This window comes from Nycticebus coucang, chromosome 12 (assembly GCF_027406575.1).
Source record: "Nycticebus coucang isolate mNycCou1 chromosome 12, mNycCou1.pri, whole genome shotgun sequence".
NCBI classification, from domain to species: Eukaryota; Metazoa; Chordata; class Mammalia; order Primates; family Lorisidae; genus Nycticebus; species Nycticebus coucang.
This window is the reverse complement of record NC_069791.1, coordinates 111866870-111887612: the sequence shown is the minus strand read 5'-3', so window position 1 is coordinate 111887612 and position 20743 is coordinate 111866870. Positions and strand designations below refer to the sequence as shown.

General features: G+C 37.9%; 1 protein-coding gene across 12 annotated transcripts in view; it reads right to left on the bottom strand.

The window, feature by feature from the left end:
- MRTFB (myocardin related transcription factor B) overlaps positions 1–20743 on the bottom strand; it is a 371831-nt gene that overhangs the window by 42698 nt on the left and 308390 nt on the right. For 11 of the 12 annotated variants that reach the window (XM_053554572.1, XM_053554574.1, XM_053554577.1 and 8 more), the window contains 3 exons: positions 20427–20502; positions 16703–16864; positions 14852–15030 (listed from right to left, as the gene is read on the bottom strand). In XM_053554572.1, the coding sequence (XP_053410547.1) occupies positions 14852–15030; positions 16703–16864; positions 20427–20502 (417 nt within the window). The remainder of the gene's footprint in view (positions 1–14851; positions 15031–16702; positions 16865–20426; positions 20503–20743) is intronic. The other variant, XM_053554580.1, reaches the window with a different exon arrangement.

Genomic DNA, 20743 nt, shown 5'->3' with positions numbered 1-20743 from the left:
CTCTAGGTCAATTTTCACAGAGGGGAGAAAATCTTCCTTGGCTGTTACATAACTGGTATATGAAGCAGAAAATGTTTGAATTTTGAACTATGTATATTTCCTTTCAGATAAATTCCTCTAATCTGGCAAGCTGATTCACCAGTCCATCCTTCCACCCCACTGACTGGTGAATTTGAGAGTATTAAGTACTAATAATCTGAAAAATAACACAGAAGCATGGATGTGGTATCAACTATAATATTTATGAAAATGTTTTGACTGTATTTCTACACTGATACTCTCATCTTGTTAGTGCTTTTGGCATATTGGTGTGACTTTGCTACCCAGAAATCCAAAGACCCTAGCATAATGCAAGAATATCCCAGTGGAAATACAGTAATTGTTAACTCTACCTAATCTGTAGATAAGTTCTAGTTACCTAAAGGGAGAAATGTCTACATTATTGTGTCTGAGAAAAGGTGAAAAACCAAAACCTCCAAAACTCCACTTAGACTATTTCTAGATGTTAGGTTCCTTGTAGCTAAAGATACCAAAAGAATCTAAATATTGGTCATTGTGAAATGACAGTATTCCAAAAAGGATAAAAAGAGTATCCAGACTGTTAGGGATATTTAATCTTATTTTGTTCCACAAAGAATTGAGCAGTATGTTAAAATCTTAAAAGAACACTATGTAAATAGGTTTAAATTGCCACAGAGACCTAAGTTCACCTAATGTTCTGTGAAAATTTTATTTTAAAATGATACAAAATTGTTTCTCCAAAGAAACAAAAGTGCTGCAAAGATTCCTTTGTCTTATTGAATCCAGTCACTGTTCCTATTACAGATTATGGGTCTGAAGATCTCCAGTTCTTTAATTTTTATCACAAAAGAAAATGTCAGAGAAACAATGCTTAATAATGGATGTTCATACTTTAAATAAAAATTAAAAAGAAGGCACTTTCAATCTTTAAGATTGACTTTTCTCTTGGTAAAAAGTGCCGTGGGAAAGTTCTGCTACAAAAGAAAAAATAAAAGAGCACAATCTAAGCTGACTGAAGCTTTCTTAACAACTCAGATGTCTGCACTGGCTCCTTCGGCAGAACATGGAGCACTTCCCAAGGACCAATCACTACTCTCAGGTAACTTCCTCTTCTTTATCTAGAATGTCTTTATGCAGTCTTGAGGGATAAAGACAAGATATTTAAAAACAAAGTTTTTTGTAGTATAGATTTTAAATCTATAATAAATGTTTTTAATTTATGATGCAGCTGAGTTATTAAGATGGTAATATACAAACAAATTCAAAATGCAATTATTCTTTAACTATTGTTTCCACGTTCTAATCCCCAGACAAATGAAACAATGAATGAGTTGAATACAAGCCAAAAACATGTTTTCGTATGTTTAATAGATGTATATTTTATGTAAAATCCCGGCTTTGTTAAAACATATCTCTTAGCACTGACCATTTGTCTCCGTAATATGCAAGTTTAAGCATTTCATTTTTAGAACAAGAAAATATTGAAGTGAAAAAAGTGAATTAATTCCCTAGAGCAAAATCTAGTGGACATTCAGCTGGCACTTTATCACCTGATTAGTAGTGATATACATGTATTCCTTTTTTTTTTTTTTATAGCTAAGGGTATCTTTATTTACAAATTATTCATTACAGAATTTTAGAAAGAGGTGGTCAACATATAGAGAATATTTTGTAAAATTTTGTAATGAATATTTTATTTATTTTTATTGTTGGGGAATCAATGAGGGTACAATAAGCCAGGTTATACTGATTGCATTTGTTAGGTAAGGTCCCTCTTGCAATCATGTCTTTTTCAGTGTACTTTTTTTATTATAAGAAAATATATATAACGTAAAATTTGCTATTTTAACCACTTTTCAGTGTATGGTATTAAGTACATTTTTACATTGTTCTACAACCATTTCTACTGTCATCTCCAGATTTTCTCGTGTTCCCCATTACCCTCTCCCTCCAGCACCTGGCAATCATCCTTCTATTTTCTGCTATGATTTTAACTATTCTAAGTATCCCATATATATAGAATCACACGGTATTTTATGATTGGCTTATTTCACTTAGCATGATGTTTAAGGTTCACCTATGATGCATACTATAGAATGTCCTTAAAGGCTAAATAATACTCTGTTTTAGGTACGTAGGTAGATAGATAGCGTATTTTCCCTTTTTTTTTGAGACAGAGTCTCAAGCTGTTTCCCTGGGTACAGTGCCGTGGCGTCATAGCTCACAGCACCTCCAACTCTTGGGCTCAAGAGATCCTCTTGCCTCAGTTTTTCTATTTTTAGTAGAGATGGGATCTTACTTTTTTCTCAGGCTGGTCTTGAACCTGTGAGCTCAAGCAATCCACCTGCCTTGGCCTTCCAGAGTGCTAGGATTCCAGGTGTGAACCACCATGCCCAGCCTTAGATAGCATATTTTATTTATCCACTCATCTGTCCATGGACACCTGGGTTACTTTCATGTTTTGGCTACTGTGAATAATGCTGCTACAAACAGGGATATACAACTATTGTATCTGTTCTAATTCTGGTTTCAACTCTTTTGGGCATATAGCCAGAAGAGGAATTGCTGGATCATATGCTAATTCTACTTGAAATTTCTTGAAATTTTAAATTCCCACTAATAGTACAAAAGAGTTTCAATTTATCCACATCCTTCCAAAACTTATTTTCTATCTTGTTCTTTTTAAAGTTGCCATTGTAATAGGCAAGAGGTTGTATTCTTGTGGTTTTGATGCACATTTCTTTAATGGTTAGTGATAGAGTGTCATGTTATATACTTACTAGGGCTATTTGCATATATTCTTTAGAGAAATGTCTATTTAAATCTTTTGCTCATTTTTGAATTGGGGGTTTTTGCTGTTGCTGAGATTTAGTTGTGGGAGTTCTTTACACAGAGTGGATGTTAATCCTGTCTTCATCTGTTTTGTGTTGCTGTAACAAAATACCTGAAGCTGGGTAACTTTTAAACCAAAGAGGTTTATTCAGCTCATGGTCCTGCAGGCTGTGCAGGAAGTATGGCAGTGACCTCTGCCCCTCAGGGGGCTCAGGATGCATTCATTCCTGATGAAGGGAGGAGACCTGGGGTTTGCAGAGATCACATGCCAAACAAGGCAGCAAGGGGACGGGGGATGCTCAGTTCTCTTCTGGAAGCTGACAGAGTGAGAACTCACTCATGATGAGGTAACTAATCTATTCATAAGCAATATGCTGCCAACTCCCACCAAAATGCCTCCTGTTAGACCCCACCACCTCCAACACTAGGGGTCAGATTTCAACATAAGGTTTGGAGAAGACAAACATCCAAACCATAGCAAATCCTTTTTCAGATACTTGATTTGTAAATATTTTCTCTCATTCTTTGGGTTTCCCCTTGTTACGTGCACAGAAGTTAATTATGATGAAATCTGATGATCTCTTTTTCCCTTGGTGTCATATTCAAGAAATCATTGCCAAATCTAATGTCATGAAGCTTTCATGTTTTTTCTCTAAGAGCCTTGTAATTCTAGCTGTTACAGTCAATTAGGTCTTTGTCCACCTAATTTTTGTGTATGATGCGAGGTGAAGACCCAGCTCCATTCTTCTGCATGCGGATATGTAGTTTTCCCAGTACCATTTGTTGAAGAGGCTGTCCTTTCCCCACTGGGTGGTCTTGGGACAGTTATCAGAGATCATCCACCCGTACCAGTGGTACCAGTAAGGGCTTATTTCAGGGCTTCCTGCTCTATCCTCTTGGCCCATATGTCTATCTTTACGCACACTGTAATGCTATAGTAAGTTTTGAAATCGGGAAATGTGATACTTCCACTTTGGGTTTTTCTTTTTTAATTCAAAATTGTTTCGGCTTTTCAGTGTCCCTTGAGATTTTTTTTTTTTTTTGGTTTTTGGCCGGGGCTAGGTTTGAACCCGCCACCTCTGGCATATGGGACCGGCGCCCTACTCCTTGAGCCACAGGCGCCGCCCTGAGATTTTTTTTTTTTTAATTTCTGTAAAAATCACCACTGGGATTTTGACAGGGATTGTACTAAATCTGTGGGTTACTTTGGATAATACTGACATACCAGCAATATTTAGTCTTCCAAGAATACCCTTTCCAATCAGACCCTGGGGTAAGCCACAGATAGCCTAGAATACAGTATACAATTTCTGATCCTGCCATCCTGACAGAGGGGATTGGGGGGAACCAGGCTGATTCCTCCCAACTGTACCATGCTGGAAGGGATAGGGCAAGGGTGAGTAAAAACGCCATGAAATTTCCCTTTTGAATGTCGCTTTTTTTTGGAGACAGGGTAGAGTGCTGTGGTATCATAGCTCATAGCAACCTCAAACTCCTGGCTTTGACTGCTCCTCTAGCCTCAGCCTCCCAAGTAGCTGGAACTGCAGGCACCTGCCACAATGCCTGGCTAGTTTTTCTATTTGTAGCAGAGACGGTGTCTTTCTCTGTCTCAGGCTGGTCTTGAATTTCTGAACTCAAGTGATCCACTCACCTTGGCCTCCCAGAGTGCTGGGATTATAGGCATGAGCCACCTTACCTGGCCTGTGGCTTTTTTCTGATTGGGTATTAGTCTGGTTGGCACAGATCTTTGACTAGTTTCCAGAGAGCCTATAAAGTCATTTTAGTCAGTCTGTACTTTATTTAATGTTTCCATGGGAGAATGAGAGCCTGGACCTTCCTGTTACACTATCTTACTAATGTGAATTATCTATTATAGTGAGATTTTCAATCACTTGTGAGAGTGTTAAGCATACTAATACATGCATAAAATATAAACTGTGTGAGATTACTTTGTACTTATAATTTTTAATAGTTCTATTATAACCTGTTCCCCTGTTTTCCCGAAAATAAGACAGTGTCTTATTTTAAGGTGTGCTCCCAAAGACGCGCCAGGTCTTATTTTCAGGGGACCTCTTATCTTTCCTGTAAGTAAGTCTTATTTTCGGAGGATGTCTTATTTTCGGGGAAATGGGGTACTAGAATTAAAATAATGCCATAAAGGAAAGGGGTAATCAGGAGAGTATTAATAACCTACTCTAATCATTAATTAATCTATTATTTTTAGTGGTAACTTCACAGATGGGTCAACACAAAAATTTCACTAATACCATGGGTTGACTGTAGGAAACCTTATTTTAAATACAATTTATTTTATTAAGTTGTCATGTATTATCTATTATATTCTCCAAAATAATGTGGAATGTCTATTACAAAGGTGGTGTGACCATATTGTTGTTGACCAAGTTAGTCAAAGTGACCATTACAGGTCAGCATGTGGGAGAACAGTTAAGTACTGGAATTACTATTATTTATTCATTTCTGGTAACTGAGTTATGATACTTGAGTATATTCTAGGGTAGCAGCTCCTAGAAGTAATGTTATTTATCTTTTAAGTAATACACATAGTAGTTGTCCCTATGAGTCTTAATAGGATGACAAAGGATGATGTTTTAGAAAATAATCTTAAAAAGAACCTCAAAATGTTGGCTTAAGGAGAAAAAATCACTAGTTCAAATCTTAATGTAGGTTGAACAGCTGCCCCTTCTTTACAATGTCTGCCCCAGGTAATAACTGTGAAGCAGCAGCTCTGGGCCTGGCCCACTGTAAAGTGCTCAACAAGCGGTCATTCAATAAACATTTGTATTTACAAATATATAGGCAAGGTCTAGTCTGCATAATGCACTGTTTTAGGCCCTTTGCTATTAGTCATAGGAAAATTGAGTTAAGAATCTGGATGGAGGCTTGGTAGCAGGTCCTAGTACACGCACACGGCTAATTTACCAGGGTAGCAGCTCCTAGTATGCGCATGCGGCTAGCTGTTATTAATTTTCTACAGCTTTCCATTGTTCGAGAGTTGCTTAACCATAAAATAAATCCAACTCTAGTACGTGATGTGTGTTCTGTTAATATTTTGGAACATTACTTTCCAGCTGTACTTTGATCAGAATTAAAAAGAGAAAAATCCAAAGAGAAGTAGTTTTAGTCTTTTACAGACCACACAGAAATATATATTTTTTTATATTGTGAAGTCATTAGCATTTTAGCTATGGGATTACCAGAGAAGTGTCTAAAAAAATCTATTCTTTACCTAGAAATTAACATGTTAATTTCTTTCTTTCTTCTTCTTCTTTTTTTTGTAGAGAATATTTCTCATGTGTAAATACTTTCTGTAGGATTTAACCCTCTGGTATTCTTTGTGTACTGAAAACAAATTAAGAAGACTACGTCATAAGACATTTTGGAATAGAGCAAAGCATAAAGAAATCTCAAGTGTAATTTTCTCTTAACTAATTATCTGTAAATATAATTTTTAAAAAACCTAAAAGAAATTACCTATACTGGCCTTGAGCTTTATATCAGGTCAAGTACAAAGAAAAAAATATTAATAAAACAGGTAAATTAGAAAAATATGTTTAAGTCATAGGATTATATGTGTAGTACAAAATGATGATTAATCAACATAAGAAAAAATGACTGAGTGGGGTGGCTCACTCCTGGCCAGCAGTTGAAGACTACCTTGGGCAACACAGTGAGACACCACCTCTACTAAAAGTTAAAAAAAAAACAAAAAATTAGCTGTGTATTAGTCCCACCTGTTGGGAGGCTAAGGCAGGAGAATTCCTTGAGCCTGGAACTGAGGTTGCAGTGAGCTACATTTGCCCTATCACTCCAGCCTATGTGATAGAGTGAGACCCTGTTTCTAAAAACAGAAAAGAAAAGAAAGGAAAAAACTTGGCTCTGGTAAACAAGAAGCAAAGTAAACTTATGGCAGAGTTCTTTAAATGGTATATGGATCTTTGCCTGTTATGACACAAGTATAGGAAGTTATACAGAAATTTGATGTTACTCCACTAGTTATTATACTTTATACAAAGAAATAAATACACACAAATGGTCTACAGTAACTTAATTCGCCATCCAACTCTTTCTTCTCTTTTTCTTTAACTTTCAACCTCTCTTGTACACTATCAAACTCTTACACCGAGTTTCTGTTTTCAAGATTAAAAATTAAGAATCTCAAAGAACATCCAAAAGATAAGAGATTTATGTGAATCTTTTATTTTTGCTTTATAGGGACTATTTTAATAAATAATGATCTGACCTTTGAGGGCATGATGATATAAATAATGATCTCACCTTTGAGGGCATGATGATAATTCTAAAGTAGGAAAAAACAAATTACAGAGATAATTTCCTCGGGTCACTCATTCATTAAGTCAATAAGCAGCTGTTGTTGGACCTGGATGTTCAGTACAAGATTCCTAAGACAAATGAGGGGACACCCCTATGTTCTTGAGCTACCAATGTGAAAGTAATTATATTCAGGAAGATAAATATATTTTATATACATGGAGATACCTAGACATTCTATAAAAAAAAAAGTGGAAATAAAGTACAAAATTTGCCACAACAAAACCTCATTATCACATCTAGATGATCCCCAAGACTGTACCAGCATCTTAAAGTTTCCCTCTACAGCTGATTTAAAAAAATAAAAATAAAACACTTACAAAGTCTTTATAGGCTACTTAAGGATTATCTTTCTTTGACATCAATATAGCATTGTTACCAGGGACATTTGCTTCTTTAATGGCATAAATAAAATTATAATAAAAATCTTATCAGATTCTATCATAAATATTGGAACATTTAATACAAGGAAATTTTATAAAGGATACACAATTTAAAGAGGTCTTAAGGGACAGAAATTAGGCAAAGCTATAGGCAAAGCTATGGTGGTTCAATCCCTGACTCTGGGTTCTTTTTCTTGAATATACGTACAGATGGTTAACATTCTGTAAAGGGGGTCTTCTCCCTTCAGCCCTGTTGACTATTGAGGGTCTGCGTGTAGCAGGCAGCAGTAGAACCACAGCAGCATGGACAGGCCTCTGTTCAGGAACGGCCCAAAGCTTGGTGTATGCAGCACTGGCGTGAACAGACCAGATTTGTTCTTCAGGAAATACTGCGATTGCTATTTTCCTTCAAGGAATTCTGGAATGTTAGCCCCTGAGGTGGGACTGCATCTGGTTGAAGTTTCTCACTTATAAACTTAGCTGGAGACCAACTTTTGAAAGTAAAGTAAAAATACAATAGTATAAGCAATATATGGCAGAGGAGAATGAAGATCTTTTATGCAGGTGGAACTGCATGAAGCCAGGTGGATGGCCAAGGTGACAAAAATCCTGTTACCCAAAGCTAAGCCCATGCTAACAGCTGGCTGACACCCTAACCTACTCAGTCAGCAGCAGAGAATGACAACCCCAGTGGATACGTAGAGATGCTTTTTAATGGTATTTACTTGCATACTTGACATTCTTTTTACCCTATTTTTAAAGCTCAAAACCAGGGTACAGCAAATATGTGGAACACAGTAGGGACAGTCTCTCTTGCTCTCCCCTTCTGCCTGCTCAGACCTCAGACCAAAGGGCTGGTCACTGACCCTCATCCTTCCTCCTGGCCACAGTCTAGCAAAGCTGAGGGGCCACCACTCTGTGAACATGGACAGGAGACTCTGCACTGCGCCCATCCACACTACCTCTGCTGACTCCCAGCTTTTAGGCTCTACTTTCAAATGGAAGGAGAACAGAAATTTCTATAAGCATTGTGCCAGTCTGCACTCATGCTGCTTAATTCAATCCAGCATTTATTAACTATGTTTTCTGTACCAGGCCCTGTGCTGTATGTTACACCACACACTCTCTCAAGTAATTCAAAGGAATTCTTTTAAAAGCAAAACAAACAAAAAAACAATCAATAGAAACATGAACATTTGTTAAAAAATAAGTGTGAATTTCTAATGTGTTTACCAAAAAATATTTATTAGATTCCTTTGTATGCCGCAAATTCTCAGTTCCCAATCTGAAACATAATGGGCACCCAATAAAAGTTTATTGAACAAATGAATTCAATCCATCAATAATCAGAAAGCCAATTAAAACACTCAGATCTCCAGGGTTTAAGGTAATAATATCACCTCCCTGTGGTAAGACAGTAAGTAGAGACCTGTATTACCTTCCTGGAAGGCAGGTAAGTTCCTACCATTTGCCTAACAAGTCCATTTCAATATCTTGTAATTTATCCAAAGAAATGATCAGACTAGTGCCCAATAATGTATGTATAAAAAAAACAGAGTATAGCGTATAAGGCAAAAATACAATACTCTGTATGTATAAGAGTGAAAGATAGGAAACAACTCTAAATAACCAACAATAGGAAACTTGTTAAATGACATACTGTGTATCAGTTCAAGCAAATACTATGTAGCCATTAAAAATGATATTGATGTGTATTTATTCACAAGTAAAGATATTTATACAGATGTAAGCTATACACAGCAATTCTACACCTTGGTATATACCCAAGACAAATGAAAACATATGTCCACATAAAAACTTGTCCACATGCATTTATAGCATCATTGTATATACTAGCCAAATGTCCATTACCTGTGGATAAACAAAATATGCTATATCCACACAATGGAATTATTATTCAACTCTAACAAAGGATGATGTACTGACACATGCTACAACATAAATGCACATTAAAAACATAATCCATGAAATAAGCCAGTCCCCAAAGACCACATGTTACATGACTCTATTTACATGCAGTGCCTAGAGTAGGCAAATTCCTGGGGACAGAAAGTAGACTGACAGTTGTCTACAGCTAGGTGGAGGAGGTAATGAAAAATGACTGCTAATAGGTATAGAGGTCTTTTTTAGGGGGGTGATGAAAATGTTCTGGAATTAGTGTTAACAGTTGTACAACTCTATAAATATCCTAAAACCCATTGAGTTTTATGCCTGAAAGGGGTCAATTTTTCCATTATTGTTACTGTAATAGAAAAATCCATACTGAAATTCATATGGAATCTCAAGGGACAACCCTGAGTAGTCAAAACAATTTTGAAAAAGACCAAATAATTCTCACATTTCCTGATTTCAAACATACTGCACAGCTACACTAATCAAAACAATGTGGTAGTGCCACAAAGGCAAGACATATACAGGCACAGCTCATTTTACTGTACTTGTGTTATTGTGCTTCAGATACTTTTTTTTTTTTTTAATGAATTGAAGGTTTGTGGCAACCCTGTGTCAACCAAGTCTCCTGGCACCATTTTTTCAAGACCATGTGCTCACTTCCTTTGTATCACATGTTGGTGATTCTCATAACATTTCAAGTTTTTCATTATTATTACATCTGTTATGATCTGTGATCGGTGATCTTAATATCTGATATTACTATTTTAATTGTTTTGGAACCCTTATCAAACTTAATAGACAAATGTTGCAGATGTTCTAACTGCTCCACCAACTAGCCATTCTCACCCTCTCTGTGGATCTCCCTATTCCCCAAGATGCAATATTAAAAGTAGCCATTTAATAACCTACAATGGCCTCTAAGTGTTCAAATGAAAGGAAGTGTCATATTCTCTTGCTTTAAATCAAAACCTGAAAATGATGACACTCAGCGAGGAAAGCATGTCAAAAGCTGAGAGAGGTGAGGAGGCTGCAGAAGGAATGTCTGAAGCTAGCAGAGGTTAGTTCATGAGCTTTAAGGAAAGAACCTTCTCTCCATTACTTCAAAGTGCAAAGTGAAGCAGGAAGTGCTAGTGTAGAAGCTGCAGCAAGTTACCTGGAAGATCCAGCTAAGATCACTGGTGAGCATGGTTATAGGAAACACTGGAGTTTCTTTTTCTTTTTGAGACAGAGTCTCACTATGTCACCCTCGGTAGAGTGCTGTAGCATCACAGCTCACAGCAACTTCAACCTCTTGGGCCTATGCAATTCTCCTGCCTCAGCCTCCCAAGTAGCTGGGACTACAGGTGCCTGCCACAACACCTGGCTATCTTTTGGCTGCAGCTGTCATTGTTGTCTAGCAGGGCTGGGCTGGGCTTGAACCGTGAGCCTTGGTATATGTGGCCAGCACCCTACTCACTGAGCTATGGGCACTGAGCCAGGAAACACTAGATTTTCAATGTGGATGAAATATCTACTTTCATAGCCGGAGAGGAGAAATTAATACCAGGCTTTAAAACTTCAAAGGACAGGCTGAGCATCTGCTTGGGGGCTAATGCAGCTAGCAGTCACTATAGGTGGAAGCCAATGCTTATGTACTATTCCGAAAATGTTAGGTCCCTTCAGAATTGTACCAATCTGCTCTGCCTGTGCTCTATAAGTGGAACAACAAAGCCTCAATGACAGCACATCTATTTACAGCATGGTTTACTGAATATTTTAAGCCCACTGTTTGGATCTACTGCTCAGAAAAAATATTTATTTGTAAATATTACTGCTTATTAACAAGAACTCTGATGGAGATGTACAAGGAGATTAATGTTCCCTTCATTCCTGCTAAGGTAACATCCATTCTGCAGTGAATTAAGAAGTCATTTCAACTTTTATATCTTATTATTTAAAAATATATTTTATAATGCTATAGCTGCTATAGATAGGGATTCCTCTAATGGATCTGGGCAAAGTAAATGTAGGAAAGGATTTACTGTTCCAGATGCCAGTAAGGATATTTGTGGGCTCGGTGCACATAGCACAGTGGTTATGGTGCCAGTCACATACACCAAAGCTGGCAGATTCAAACCCAGCCTGGGCCAGCTAAACAACAATGACAACTGCAACAATAAATAGCCAGGCATTGTAGCGGGCACCTGTAGTCCCAGCTACTTGGGAGGCTGAGGCAAGAGAATCACTTAAGCCAAAGCATTGGAGGTTGCTGTGAGCTGTGATGCCACAGCACTCTACTGAGGGTGAGAGCTTGAGACTCAGTCTCAATAAAAAAAAAAAAAGAATATTTGTGATTTGTGGGAGGGGGTCAAATTATCAACATGAACAGGAGTTTGGAGGAAGAGGATTCCAACCCTTGTTGATGATGTTCAAGACTTTAGTGGAGGAAGGAACTACAGTAGAAATAGCAAGAGAATTAGAATTGGAAATGGAGCCTAAAGATGTAACTGAATTGCTGCAATCTCATGATCAAACTTGTACAGATAGAGTTTGCTTGATAAGTTGCTTCTTATGGATTAGTAATGCAAGTGGAATGTACTCCTGGTGAAGATATGGTGCATATTATTGAAATGACAGCAGAGGATTACATACATTCAGTTGACAAAGCAGCAGCAGGGTTTGAGAGAACTGACTTCAATCTTGAAAGAAGTTCTACTGTGGGCAAAACACACTCAAACAGTACTGCACACTATAAAGAAAACTTTCATGAAAGGCAGAGTCAAATTCACTGTTGTCTTATTTTAAGACATTGCCATAGCACCCAAGCCTTCAGCAACCACTAATCTGATGGTCAGTAGCCGTTAACACTGGGGCAAGCCCCTCCACCAGCAAAAAGATTATGACTCACTGAGGCTGTGATCACTGTTGGCATTTTTTAGCAATAAAGTATTTTTTTTTTTTTTTGTAGAGACAGAGTCTCACTCTATGGCCCTCGGTAGGGTGCCATGGCATCACAGCTCACAGCAACCTCCAACTCCTGGGCTTAAGCGATTCTCTTGCCTCAGCCTCCCGAGTAGCTGGGACCACAGGCGCCCGCCACAACGCCCAGCTATCTTTTGGTTGCAGTTCAGCTGGGGCCAGGTTTGAACCCGCCACCCTCGGTATATGGGGCCGGCGCCTCACCGACTGAGCCACAGGCGCCACCCAGCAATAAAGTATTTTTAAATTAAGGTATGTATTTTTTTTAGACATAATGCTATTGCACATTTAACAGATTGTAGTTAGTATAAACATAACTTTTATGTAAATGCACTGGAGAACCAAAAAGTCTGTGTGATTCATTTTATTGCACTATATGATTTACCACAGTGGTCTGGAATCGAATCTGCAATATCTTTAAAGCAGGTCTGTAGATCAGTGGAATGGAAAGTCTAGAAATAAACCCTTGTGTTTGTGGTCAAATGATCTTCAACAAGGAGGTCAATACTATTCAGTGAGGAAGGACAGTCCCCTCTATATCTGATGCTAAGAGTACTGGATATCCATATGCAAAAGAATGAAGTTGGATATTAACACCATACATAAAAATTAACACAAAATGGTGATAAATTATCTAAAAATAAGACCCCAAACTACAAAACTTACTGACAAAAACACAGGGGACAAGTTTCGTGACACTGGATTTGGCAATGGTTTCTTGATTATACCACCAAAAGCACAGGCATCAAAAACAAAAACAGGCAAATGGGACCATATCAAACTTAACACCTTCCGTGTATTAAAGGACATCATCAATGGAGTGAAAATGCCACCCCCAGAATGGGAGAAAATGTTTCATGTCGTATATCTCACAGAGGGTTAATATCCAGAAAATATAGAGAACTTTTACCACTCAACAACAAAAATGACCTGATTAAAAAATGGACAAAAGACATTTCTCCAAAGATGATACCCAAAGGCCTGGCACATGGGAAAGATGGTCAGTATCACTAATTGATAAAGAAATGCAAACATAGCCACAAAGAGATATCACCTCATACCCATTAAAATGCCTAGTATCAAAAGAACAGAAAATAAGCATTGTTGGAAAGGATGTGGAGGTGTTGGAACCCATGTGCACAAGAGGTGAGTCTATAAGATAGTACAACTATGGGCGGCGCCTATAGCTGAGTGGGTAGGGTGCCGGTCACATACACCCAGGCTGGCGGGTTCAAATCCGGCCTAGGCCAGCTAAACAACGACAACAATATAGCACAACTACTATGGAGAATGTATGGAGGCTCCTCAAAAAAATTAAAAACATAACTGTCATGTAATCCAATAATCCTACTTCTGGATATATATCCAAAGGCATTGGAAACAGGGTTGTGAAGAGAGATCTGCACACCCCTGCTTGTAGCACCATCATTCACAAAAACCAGGAGATGGATGAACACAAGTGTCTGGTGTCAATCTGCACACAATGGAACACTGTTCAGCCTTAAAGAGGAAGGAGAGCCGGTCACGTGACACAACATGGCTGCATCTAGAGAGCACTGCACTAAGTTAACTGAGCTAGTCACAAAGACACAGACATTGTGTGATTCTGCTGTCACGAGCGCCAGGAATAGTAAAATCAAGAGACAGAATGGCAGTTACCAGGGGCTGGGGTGATAGGCAATGGAGGAGGAGTTTTTTAATGGTTATAGAGTTTCAGTTTTGCTAGACGAAAAAGTTCCAGAGCTCCAATGCACAACAACATGAATGTATTTAACACTACTAAACTGTGTGCTTAAAAATGGTTATGATAGCAAAAATAAAAAAGGTAAATTTTATGGTATGTGAAGTTGTTCATCAAAGAAGTGTTATGAAGATTTTTATTTTTTAATTTATTTTTATTTATTTATTTTGAGACTTGCCCTCGGTAGAGTGCCATGGCGTCACAGCTCACAGCAACCTCAAACTCTTGGGTTCAAGTGATTCTCTTGCCTCAGCCTCCCAGGTCCCTGGGACTACAGGCACCTGCCACAACGCCCGGCTATTTTTTAGAGAAGGGGTCGCGCTCTTGCTCAGGCTGGTCTCGAACTCATGAGCTCAGGCAATTCACCTGCCTTGGCCTCTCCAGTGCTGGTATCGCTGGTATCACAGGTGTAAGTCACCGTGCCCGGCCTATGTAAAGATTTTTAAAAAGCAAATTTCGAAACCATTTGTAAAAAATAAAAATGTGTATGTAGAATGGGAATAATATGTAAGAATCAATTTGGATTATAGGTAAAAAAATCTATTACATTTTTCAGCATTTCAGATTTTTCTTCTGGTGAAAATTTATTACCTTGACATATTAAAAACAAGGCACTTTCTTAATTTAGGGATCAAAACCAGAAAGATAGTACCTGGACTGTAGTGCTGGTAGTCACAGGAGATGGTGCTTCACTAACTTTTGGCTCACTTGGGGATGCAGCTGACCCCTGCGACTCCTGGCTCGCGGGCTGGTCTGGAGACAAAGCATCACTGCTGTCTTCATCAAATGAGAAGTCACCCTGAGAAGGGGGATAGTCCTCCTTCCCAACGCCTAAAGAAAGAAACGATTCTTTGTTTAAATTGGCCTTGGAGTATCAAGCCTAATGTGAAAAAGAAGGAGAAACATTGTTTCCTATGAACTATTTAGGAAGCTGCTTTAAAAACTGAATGTGCCAGACTGTTTATTGCAGCTCAATTTACAATCGCCAAAATGTGGAAACAGCCTAAATGCCCACCAACCCAGGAATGGATTAACAAGCTGTGGTATATGTATACCATGGAATACTATTCAGCCATTAAAAAAAATGGAGACTTTACATCCTTCGTATTAACCTGGATAGAAGTGGAAGACATTATTCTTAGTAAAGCATCACAAGAATGGAGAAGCATGAATCCTATGTACTCAATCTTGATATGAGGACAATTAATGACAATTAAGGTTATGGGGGGGGGGAAGCAGAAAGAGGGATGGAGGGAGGGGGGTGGGGCCTTAGTGTGTGTCGCACTTTATGGGGGCAAGACATGATTGCCAAGAGGGACTTTACCTAACAATTGCAATCAGTGTAACTGGCTTATTGTACCCTCAATGAATCCCCAACAATAAAAAAAAAAAAAAAGAAAACTGAATGTGCAGTACTTCCCAATGGAAGAACACACTGCTAGCGATTTGCATTCTTGGGAAAAACAAATCAGATCTGAATTATAGCAAGCCACTGGGTCCAAATACCACTTATGGGAAATAAAGGGGATAGGTATATTTTAATGACACTGGGGATGCAAAGGTAAACATAGAATTCAGAATGTGGGACATCCTGGAGGACAGAACAAATACATTTTTGTCAACATATAAGTAGTAAGAAAAAAGGGGAGGAAGAAGATCTACCCAGCAGACATATCAGCCAGGGGCAATATGTGAACTCTAGTTGGATTCTGACCAGAATCCAACTGTTAAAAAAGAGAGAGACAGGGCGGCGCCTGTGGCTCAAGGAGTAGGGCGCCAGTCCCATATGCCAGAGGTGGCGGGTTCAAACCCAGCCCCGGCCAAAAGAAAAAAAAAAAAAAAAAAAAAAGAGAGACAATGGGGAAAATGGGGCTGTGCCTGGGTATCTGCTGGTCAGTTCCCCTTCGCAGAGCCCTCTGGCTATGCTGAGAGCTTACCTTTTGGGGTTTACCTCTTTAGGATTGAAAATTCTTGACAACAAATTGCCTAAGCTTTAAACTCATACTAATATGAAATATGAAGTTCTCAGGAATAATGAAACCTACAAGTGTTTTTAAGGTTAGATATTAACTTTTCAAAACTGTTTGCTGAATAAGCAACATTATTCTTGAAATAATTTTTTTTTGTGCTAAAGCTTATGCCAGAAAGAAAAAAAGAAAAACAGCAGTAATTAAGTATGATAAGTCTAGGATGAAATGGATAGATGCTGTCTTACTTAATAATCTATACTCATTTGCTATACACCTGCCTAAACTAACTTCTTTCCTAGAAGTGGATAGAAAAATGAAGTTTATAAAAATGTTAAACAGAAACTGAACAGTAAAATACAATAAGGTTAACTTAGAAAATGTGATAATGAATTAGAATACACAATAGTGAAAGAATCCTTGGGTCAGTAAATTTGTAGTTAAGCCAGAAAAACAATACTCATGATTGCTGCTGGCCTTTAAATTTGTTTTATTTAAAACTTGCAGGAGAAAGAAGTAAATTTTCAGAGTCTTGCCTATAATTGCCTCCTTAACACTGGAGTCTACAGGAAGGATGTTTTTCTCTACCAGCTCCATGGGACCAGGTCTCTGAGCAATCTTTTCATTCAGATCATCTGCTAGTCGAGCTCTTTTCAACTTCATCTGAGTAGCCTGCAGGGATGGCTCTGCAAATGTTTCTATAAGAGGAAACACAGTTTTACCATTACTAAAATTGCTATTTCTGTTCCATAATGTTATTTCAGGCAAACTAACTGACTTTAAACTGGTTTAAACATATTTATGTGTTCTCAACATATTTATGGAAAGAGAAAAATGAGTATTTAAGAATGCTCCAGTGTGCATTTTTTATTTTTTAGTCCTGGATAGTTAGTTTTACCTTGTTTATGCAATGTGGATGCTCACAGACTCAAATTAACACCACCATGAGCCCCAAATGGTGTATTGCTATTGTTGATTTATGGTGGGGTGGTAGGGTGGTAGGAGGGCCAAGCCACATTTATCAGGTACAAAGGCTGAACGAGATGGATGTGGCCCATACCTCAAGAAGTTTACAGCTTTGGATTTGGCTTCACTGGAAAGTCAAGTTCTTGTAGAGGAGATGCCTCCTCTTAGGATCTAAGTTTCTTTGTAGGGGTCAACGGGAAAAGCTATAATTCACATTCTTGGGTTGATCCTGTGTGTTGCAGAGTCAGTCATTATAATTAAGAATTTGGGTTTCTGAATATGTATACTTGTATCTGGTTGTACAGAACTCTCATTATCACTTTTCCCCATTGTTCCAAAAAATGTTTATAATTGCTTAAAAATAACAACGTGCTATCAACCTGAAACTCTGAGTTGAAAGCTGCTTGCTTCTTAAGTTCTATAGTAAACAGAAGGCCTTTCAAAATTCCCTGTGAGTAGGCTCAGGATTAACTGATGTTCTTTCTGCTGTAGGCAGAGTTTCCTAGCTGAAGCCCAAGGCTCATGTCTGGTAAGCTACTCTCCAGTACATCTGAGAGATGCAACTTCTCTACCTGAGCTGAATGTTTGCCAAAAGTCAACCTTGATTGTCCGTGAAATCGTTCATAACTGTGTGACTGCTATTGACAACACATAAGCTAATGAAATGTTATGAGGAAATGATAGACTTCAAAAATAAAATGATTATTTCTTGGAAACGTTAAGTTAAATGCTTTGGAAATATGTGATAAAGGTGAATTATTGAAAAAAGATCACTGTCAAATTAGGTTGGGCAATTAATGACTATAAAAGATTTTGGGGAAAGATTACAAAATCTATGATTTTTAAACTTAGATTGCTTTTGAAGTGTCTATTGTTTTTGTTGCACCATAAATAAAAATTGTAGATGATAAATACTGACTGTGCTTTATGTAGTAAAAATCATGCTAATTCCATTTGTTAAAGCTGTCTCTAGAGAGGAAGGACTCTAACCCCAGCTTGGAATATTGGCAAATAAACATATACTTGTATAAGTTTAAAAAAAAAAAAGTGTGCCCAGCTGATTTTTATAATTTTCTTACATAACCAACTGTGGTCCCGATCTTGTGAGATAAAACACTTTTACTTAGGTTGATTTTTCAATGCTCTTGGTTAAGGTCCAGGTAGGATAACCTTCTGTTTTTCTCTCCTCTCCCATTACCACCCAAATGATAGCAGCAATACGTTAGCAAAGAAAATGCACACAAACCAAGTAAGTAGGAGCCTGGCATTTTGGTATGTTTCTGTTTTTTGTCCTATGACCTATCACTACAAGGCTGAGGCTGAAGTTTAGGTGCTGAAGTTCAAAAAATAATTTAGATTCCTATCTGCCAAAATTTTCAATCAAAATTAGGTTAATGTTAAAATTCAGTTGAGGGGGGATTTTAAGATATTTTAAAAGTTAAAAATGACATTCTTTCCTATATTGAAAATCCCACCTGGAGAACTGATGTCTTTAAAAACACCACTTATGGCTGATAATCCTCAAACTCTGGGAGGCTGAGGCAGGTGGATTGCCTGAGCTCAGAGGTTCAAAACCAGCCTGAGCCAGAGCGAGAGACCCCCATCTCTAAAAATTGTCAGGTGTTTGTGGCGGGTGCCTGTAGTCCCAGGTATTTGGGAGGCTGAGGCAAGAGAACTGCTTGAGCTCAAAAGTTGGAGGTTGCTATGAGCTATGATGCCACAGCACTGTACTGAGGGCAACAAAGTGAGACTCTATCTCAAAAAACAAACAAACAAAAAATCCATCACTTATGGTTCACTTTAGGTTTTTAAATGTTGGGTAGTCTTTTTTTAGAAAAACAAATATAATTTCTTATATTAATAAAGACTATTATAGTTAGAAGGCAAATTAAAACAGATAGCATTGTTACAACAAAAATGCCTCTTATAGGTCAAGATATTTTCAGGCACAGAAGGAACCATTTACTTGGTTACTTACCAGTAAACTCGCTTCTTTGAAGATTCCTCTACCCCTGACAGCTGGTAGCTGCCCTACCCTACTGTTGGGAGTTCTGGAAAACGGTTTTTAGCCCAGTGGACTTCCGAGGACACAACTCAAAGTACAGAAAGGCATATACCTCTGATCTCTTGCCCCTGGAGTGAGGACAGCCACATAATGACAGATTCTTTAGATTAGAAAAGACCTTACTTGGGGTCATAAAGGACAAATCGATACTTGAAACTTCTTTACCACATTCTTTTTTTTTGGCTGGGGCTGGGTTTGAACCCGCCACCTCCAGCATATGGGACCGGCGCCCTACTCCTTGAGCCACAGGCGCCGCCCATTTACCACATTCTTAATATGATGTGTTTTTTCTTTATCACAGAAGCCTGTTTATTACCTACAGAGTGCTTCTCACAATTGAATTCTCTTGTTTTCTTTATTTATTATCTATCTCTGACACTGGACCGTAGTTCCATGAAGGCTGGCATCCGTCTGTTAGCTGGGTCTCTGGTGTCTAGCACCTGTGTCAATGAATGAAGATCTCTAATAACAGTAAGCATATCACTTCCTGAAGATTTCAGATCTGACCTTTAGGATTATCAGTTCTTATGTTGAGCTACAATCTAATACGTTGTAATATCAACCTAATTCTAATACTAACTCTAAACCTCATTACATCATTAGGTCCAGAGAGACTAAATCTTCCTTCTACTTGACAGTTGTCTCTAAATGTTTGAGAGTTTCTCGGATTCATTTTTTTTTATCTTCTCAAGGTTTAACATACCCCAAACTATCATAAGACCAAACTCCTAGTCTTACTCAATAAATCAGAGAAGCAAAACAATGAAAGAAAATGTAACTCAGAAGTTTATGGTGGAGGCAACTAGTTTTCAAGAGTGCTCTGTCTTTAGCAAGAAGAACATCCAGGTAGATATAAACAAGGTTCATCTAGCTAAAAATCTAGGATTAGATTTGTAGATGCTGTAACCTTTATGACTTACTAAAGAGGGTACATACCCCTCCCTGATCAAGAAATCCTCTGGACCAAAAGTGTTTTTCCAGAACAGTATGGCAGAGGCACCTGTGGTACCAGCTGGTGGGGGAGGGTGAGTCCATTAATTGTTTATTTGAAGAATCAAACCTTCCCCATGTATCTAAAATAATGTTTTAGCTTTGGGTCTTCATGTTGCTATCCAATTTGGAGGATGTCAGCCTGTGGGGTAAAAAGTTATTAAAATGGGAATAAACAAATGATGGAATTCTCACTTCTTGAGAAAATGCAGCAAAACAATAAGAAATAAAACCTTTACCTTCTAAAATGTGCATCCTGACAAGTTCAGAACGATCTGGTCGACTCCGAATCTTGTGTTTCAAAAAGTTTTCAGTCTTTAAAGAAAGTTAAAAAGAAAGTCTTATCATGAATTGTTTATGATTTAACATGGATTTAATTTTTTTCAAGGTATTCCATTTAAATAAATTGTATACTCTTTATGTCATATCTTTGAGAACAAGAGTAGAAAACTGGTATTTAGAGAAACTACAATCCAATACATAATTTAAACTGCAGCCTTCAAAATCGTACAAGGACTCGAATAGTGTGTTAGTATAAAGCAAGCACTTTATAGGT